The following is a 7376-nucleotide window of genomic DNA, read 5'->3' as shown; positions in this document are numbered from 1 at the left end:
AGTTCTTTAATTTAAAAATACAAATAAATACACAATTTGTTCAGAAAAGTAAAAGTGGAGGAATTCTATGGAATAAAATGTCAAAATGGGAGAAGAAACCAATTAAGTAGAAAACTATTTCGGTCCAGTTACATCTCCCACTTGTGTACCCTTAAAAACACAAGGATAAAATAATCTAATTTACAATACATAGCATTAGGCGTGGTGGAATCTCACAACAAAATGATGCACAGAACTGGGACAAATCTTAAATTGATTACAAAAATCAAAGTCTCAGTAGTTTTCTATTTTTAACTTCCAGTCATCCAATGGACTTCCAAGAATTGAACAAGAAATTTCCTTCTTGAAGACCGAAGTTTTTAAGTATATGCTGTAACGGTTATGACCATTTTATAGATGTTCTTTTTTCAGTGTTCGTAATTATCGCCTCAACGATGTAGTGGTCCTGAAAACCGATGGTTTTATTTTACAAAGACAAATCTAGAATTTGCGTCCCACCAGTTCTCGGGCCAGTGAGTTCATCTACCGCCTCCAGTACGCTAAAAACGGAACAACTCTACAGAACACGGGAAAGATTTTTGGCAATACATCTGGTGCATTTAACACATTTCCTTTGCACACTTTTCAACTAACAAAAAAAAATATTTATTTTTTTACATTTTTATTGTGAGGGGAAGGAAAAAAAAACAACTTAAAATACAAAAAAACTCAAATAGAGCAAACTCTAGAAAAAATACTTTACAAATGTACAATTTTTTTTTTACAATACAAATAAAAACGACAGCTCGTTGCATATAAATAGTACATTTGGCCTGCCATTCTAACATGGCAATTAAAAAAAAAAGTTTAAATCCCTGAATTATTTCGGAGGACCTGAGACAGCAGACGTACAGTAGAGATACGGCAATTCATCTTCCCTAAAACTTTATGCAGAAGTCCAACCCATTGGATGAAGCCATTTAATGCATTTGTGGTTAAGAAAGGAATCCCAAACATATAGAATTACATCAGACACCTAAAATAAAACAAATTATCCAAGCACATTAGCAAGCTATAAAAAAGAAACAACGTTCTCAGTGTTGCCGTAAAAATAACCACAGGAACCTGGCGAGTCAGTGAACGCTCACGACAGTCACAGTCCAACATAAAGATTATATATTATAAAGTCATCATATACTAGATTTACACCAATCAGATGTACAGTACGTAGCACTTGTTTTCCTTTTGGGTAAAATGAACAATTCCAAAATATAATCTTTGTGATGTAAACTAGTTATTTTAAATTGGGAACCTTAACAGCTATTTTTTGAATTTATTTTTTAGAACTATATCCGTGTTACTTTACAGATTAATGCTCTTTAGTAATATTTTGGGTAGTTTGTTTGGTCAGGCCAGAGAGGTAGTTAACTCCCCCATTTCACTGTAAAACTTAATATGTTCTTTTCTAACAATTGAAATGCAAAACCCAGTTTGACACTTAAAAAAAAAAAAAAAAAAGATTTTTTTTCAAGTCTTCGTTATAAAGTTCTGTTTTTCTGACTGAATTTATTCCTCCAGGTTGATGCTTGTTAGGCTGGACAGCAATTTAAAGGCAGATCAATGGTGTGTGTGTGTATATATATATATATATATATATATATATATATATATATATATATATATATATATATATATATATATATATATATATATATATATATATATATATCCCTGTGTGCGATATTTTACGGAAAAGCAGTACTAGCCTGACTCTATAGGGAGGTTGTAATTGTGTAGTTGATGGGTATATTGGTTCATTTCCATTGGCAAGAGAGGAGAACTTCAGGTCTTGGAGATGAGGTAAGTGGATGTTGGGAGTGCTTACATGCAGTTTAATAAACTTAATCTGAAGGTGCTACGGTTGATTAGACGGTTCATGTTTTTTGGTAAAATGTGTAGACTTCAGGTCATGGAGAAGGTTATCAAGTTAAGGAAACATAATGAGTTGGTGCTTAAATGATGTATAAGCAGCAATACTTCACGATTTGTCTTATATACACGTGCTCGCCCAGAACACTAGGAAAATACACGTGCTCACCCAGAACACTAGGAAAATACACGTGCTCACCCAGAACACTAGGAAAATACACGCGATCGCCCAGAACACTAGGAAAATACACGTGCTCGCCCAGAACACTAGGAAAATACACGTGCTCGCCCAGAACACTAGGAAAATACACGTGCTCGCCCAGAACACTAGGAAAATACACATGCTCGCCCAGAACACTAGGAAAATACACGTGCTCACCCAGAACACTAGGAAAATACACGTGCTCACCCAGAACACTAGGAAAATACACGTGCTCACCCAGAACACTAGGAAAATACACGTGCTCACCCAGAACACTAGGAAAATACACGTGCTCACCCAGAACACTAGGAAAATACACGTGCTCACCCAGAACACTAGGAAAATACACGTGCTCACCCAGAACACTAGGAAAATACACGTGCTCACCCAGAACACTAGGAAAATACACGTGCTCACCCAGAACACTAGGAAAATACACGTGCTCACCCAGAACACTAGGAAAATACACGCGCTCACCCAGAACACTAGGAAAATACATAAAACTTCAGAATAACATAAGAAAGCCGCCACCTTCACCAATTCAACCCATATTGCCGTTACTGTTTTAATGGCAGAAACTAATCACAGTTTTGGCAGATTATTGCTTTGTTTTCAGCAGAAAGACTGAATAAGTTTTTTTTAGATGACTACATTGGTAAATTTAGCTGGATCACAAATATCAATAGTGTATTGGGGGAAGTTATCATACAGGAGAGTATATATACTATAAATAACAAAAATCCCTTGTACCAACATTGTGAATAAGAATTTCCCCTCAATAGTCCCTGGCCTCCTGATAGGGACACGCTTTTCCCAAGCAAGGTTTCGGTGAACACGTGGTCCGTGTCGTCATGTTGTGTCACTGCAGTGCACAAGCAGCAGACCCCGGCTCGGTTAATACACCAGCAGAGGGAGGACCACAAGCTACATATTGTCCATCGGTGATGCTGTCAAAAATAGGGGGGGGGGGGGGGGGGGGAGATTAAAAACAATAGTAGTAATCAGGTTTCCGGAAACACACACATGGTGCCTGAACAGATGTAGGGACCATATCCATTCCCTATTTAGCCAGATATTAATGCCAAAGCTTTATTACAGCATTTGTTATATGCCAGACACCCCCCCTGACTATCCCCTTAGCTAAAGACCATATTACTACTAGACCGTCCACGTCCACACCAGAAATCCAGAGCTGGACTAGCAATAGAACAATAATTCTGCCCTCTCACAATGACCTAGCACTGTAGCTATTGCAACGTTCTATAGAATTATGAAGAACGCTACATACAATGTGCTGTCACGCCTTGCAGCACAATCATAGCACCCGTTGCTTATACGTGGTTCTAGAGATTCCGTTGCTCAAGCTCCTGAATAAATGCGGCACACTTGTAAAATCGATAACCAGAGAAACTCCCTTTAGAATACATCTGATGTCTTCAGGATAATAGGGAGAGTTTGGGTAAGAGACATTCGTAGGAGGCCCGAGGACCAAGTGTGATCTGGTTGCTGCAAATTAACAAACGTTGATTATAATTTCAATTGGTTTTCTGAATCTTTACCAACAGATGCAATACTCTGAACTCATTTTTATCTATCACTGGGGCTTCAATCAATGTGATATGTCAGGTCTCGTCCGCAGAGTATCCCTATGCACGCCGAGTACGTCTGGAGTCACCTGGTACTGAGGAAACTTGTGATGACTGGTCCAGGTGCAATACACCCATATTGTGCCAGAGGAACCCCCCCACCCCACCCCATCGCTGGTGGCCCAGCGTGGATATGGCAGGTGCCGGCAATGTTGGGATTCCTCGTGAGAGCAAGCATAAGAGGGAGATGAGAGATCTGAGAGTTATTGCCACCCGCAGGCCTATAAAACATACCAGCAGGTACATACTGTGTACAAATATGATTACTATACAGTATTCATCGCACTGTCCAAGATATGGAATTCACTGTTAAAGTGGTTCATTATCGGATCCCAAAGAATAGGACACATAGCTGCACATGGGGGGGCAGGTTAGAGAACACAATCCTTCATCATATAAAGATATGGCTGAAAATACTCCAAAAAGATAAAACGATGCACCTGGTAGAAACAAATGAATCAAAGCTATCTTAATGGAAAAATTATTCCTATAAAAATATAATGGCCTGGGGAAGGGGTCGGAGGGTACAAGAGACCATGGACTATGCAGATCATTGAGCGGCGTACAAACCATCTGAACTAGTCTAGTCGTCAACAGCATCATTACTACTAAATATCGCATTTGCTGAAAGCCGGTTCTGATCGCACTTGGATTCTTCCTACAGCTGCCAGAGCACCTGTAGCAAATATGTCTGGTGCGCAATCCATTTAGTTGCAACAATGGTCAAGAGGACAGCAAAGGGCAGTCATTATCAGAGATGATGTCCCTGTAGCTGGGAATGCATCGGGAAGCCCTGTTCCGTAAATTAGCACCATATGAGAGAGGCCCGGTACCGATATCACAAGCTCTCTGCCCAGAAGTAATTAACACCTACTGCCAAACAGTCATAAGCACATATTGCAATACCACAGAGGAATGGGAGTATCGTAAGTGCAAAATGGCCTCACCTGGGCACCATTCCGCCCGGCAGCCACAGAAAAGCTCCGACTGACCAGGCATCCCATAACATTGGCCCTTATTCTGGTTCGTGCGGTACGGCCCGCGTGCGGCCGTACCGCCGATGTTTTCCGTCTGCACATGCGCAGAGGTCAATCTGCGCATGTGCAGGCGAATTCGCCGCACATAACGTTAGTACGCCGCAAAGGGGGCGTATAGGGGAGTGAGGGGCTTCATGCCCTCATTTCCCTATGTGTACGCCCCGCGTTTCATGGGCGTTCCCATGCAAACGCGGGGCGTACGCATGGTAATGAGGGCATGACGCAACTCATGGGGGCGGAAAGCTGACGTCGCCGGATGTCAGCTTTCAGCCCCCATACAAGCTACCACACGGACGATTGTCCGTGTGGTCTCAGCTTGCGGGAGCTGCCGGGGCGTGCGGACCTGCCTTCGATGGTCGACGACCATCGAATGCAGGGGGCAGCTCCCACCATGGTGGAGGCGTACGCCTCCACCATTTTTATGCGGATCGCCAGCCGTCCGTGTACGGACGGCCGTGGCGATCCGTAGGCTGGGCGGGGATTGGTTTGTGCGGCCGGAGCCCCGTGTGCGGCTCTGGCCGCACCAACCAGAATAAGGGCCATTGAGACAGAGGCCAAGAGTGCCACCAGTAATCCGGAATATACCACGGTATCTTCCGATCTAGAATCTTTTTAAAAGCCATACAGGAAAGCACCAGGCTTTTGTTGTTCTATAACAAAAAAAAAAAATACCCCAAAAATATATATAAAAACATACAAAATAAATATGTTTAACGTAAATAACCACTTAATGAAAAGGAAGTAACACACAGATCTCACTACTTTCTTCAGCAAGTAGCTCTGGAGTGCAAACAGCGAACAAATGAGATCCTGTATAGTGCGCTTCTGACGGACGTGGCCCTCAGTCTACAGCAGCCTGCATCCGCCCCCCCCAACACGAGTGCGGGGAGCAGACGCTGCTGTACAGTCTCAGTAACAATCACATCCTAGTATCCGTGTTCACAGCTGCCACCAACACTGGCAGAGGTAGTTCGAGGCTCACAAAACATGCAGCGGTTTAGGATTTGGGGCGAGTAACACTCAGCTAAAAGGAGTAATTGTGTTTTTACAAAAAGGCACAGACACTACGCAGAACTTACAATGCACCAAAGAGTTGCCTAAAACCCAGGCTTCAACCAAAAATATAAATGGTTAGCAGAGGATACAACATAAACATTTGGTATTGGAAGTTTAATGTTTAAGAGATCCACCGTCCCCCGCCCCCCATCCCTCAATAGAATTAAAAACTGTAAACATTTAGAGCTGCCATCTGGGTTGGAAACTTGTGCAAAAAATATTAATTTTCTGGCCTTTAAGCATAAAGTCACAAAACCATATAAAATCTCTATAAAAAGGTGCTTAACTCCATTTTACACACAAACGCAATCACCATGATTTAAAAGGAAGGTGTCGTCACCGCACCAAGCTGGAAGCTGCACCCTTAGAATTGTAGTGTTGGAACTTTGTCGCTGTAGAAAGAGTCTTAAGACCTAATAAATAAGGCTGGCCTTAACAATGCGGTGGAGTAATACTTCCGACAATTGCATCAAAAAAGCACCAACAGTACGACACAAATCCTACGAGGAATTGGTTCTGGTAAAATCCCTGCAGATGGGAGAAAGACCCTTTGTTTCATTAAAATCCCTATGACAATCACGCCGCCCCTAAAATCAGCCGTTCCACCCCATCAGATGACTGACCCTGGCTTTTTCCGTCATCTTCCGCACTCTACCCGATCTGGAGGTCCCAAGGTTCAACGGGTCATCAATGGACACCAAACTGTCGCGCTCATTGTCTGAATCATAATCATTGTACACCACGGTCCGTCTGCCTTGGTTTCTGGTGTTTATCCTGGCCTTTTTCCGGACTACTTCTGTGAAGTCACTTTCATCGCCGCCATCATCGTCGTCTTCCTCCTCGTCATTGTCATCTTCGTCGGACATAGGTGCGCGTTTTAAAGCTGGGCTCTGAGGAGGCTCCTTTTTACATGCCCCCCTCCCCCTGCCTCTACCCTTACCTTTCTTGGCATCTACTCCTCGTAAGTGATAGATCTTTGCCCGACCCCTTCCCCTACCTCTCCCGCGTCCTCTTCCCTTTGATTTGGCTTTTCCCTCACCAGAAACATCCAACCGTTTCCGCTTTAGTTTTGCCCGCGCCACTTTGGTGTAATCATGATCTCCATCAACGTAATCCTGGTCTGATTTGGCAGAAAGGTCAGAGTCGGAACTGCACGCGGACTCCGAGACGCTTTTTGAACTTGCGCTCGTTTCGGATTCTGAGTAGACAGACGGTGAGCGAGGAGCATCATCGTCCTTCTTCTCTCCCTCCTCTTGGTCCTTCTTCTTTTCATCATCTTCCTCGCTTTCGTCTTCTGAGGAATTTAGCAGCTTTCTCCTCGCTTTTGGGGGATCTTCCCTATCCCCGTTCAGGAGAGGCCCATTGGTATGTTCCGCTGCAACAGAAAATCAACAAAGTCTGCATTAAAATAATAATAATAATAAGAGTTTCTTGTGCTCTGTAATCTAATAGACACTGCTACTCTGGGTCAGAAGACACCAACGTCAGGTTGCCAGGGAGGTGAGCTGCTGGCAAAAACCACACCTT

The 7376-nt window shown here is 43.0% G+C and overlaps 1 protein-coding gene across 3 annotated transcripts in view; it reads right to left on the bottom strand.

The window, feature by feature from the left end:
* Positions 1–1685: 1685 nt before the first annotated feature.
* Positions 1686–7376, bottom strand: part of BRWD3 (bromodomain and WD repeat domain containing 3) — a 56087-nt gene continuing 50396 nt past the window's right edge. For 2 of the 3 annotated variants that reach the window (XM_083160382.1, XM_083160383.1), the window contains exon 40: positions 1687–7224. In XM_083160382.1, the coding sequence (XP_083016508.1) occupies positions 6443–7224 (782 nt within the window). In that variant the 3' untranslated portion in view covers positions 1687–6442. Of the gene's footprint in view, positions 7225–7376 lie in introns of all 3 variants that reach the window. The other variant, XM_083160384.1, reaches the window with a different exon arrangement.

This window comes from Crinia signifera, chromosome 9 (genome assembly GCF_055691185.1).
Source record: "Crinia signifera chromosome 9, ASM5569118v1, whole genome shotgun sequence".
NCBI classification, from domain to species: Eukaryota; Metazoa; Chordata; class Amphibia; order Anura; family Myobatrachidae; genus Crinia; species Crinia signifera.
This window is presented reverse-complemented; position numbering and strand designations above follow the sequence as displayed.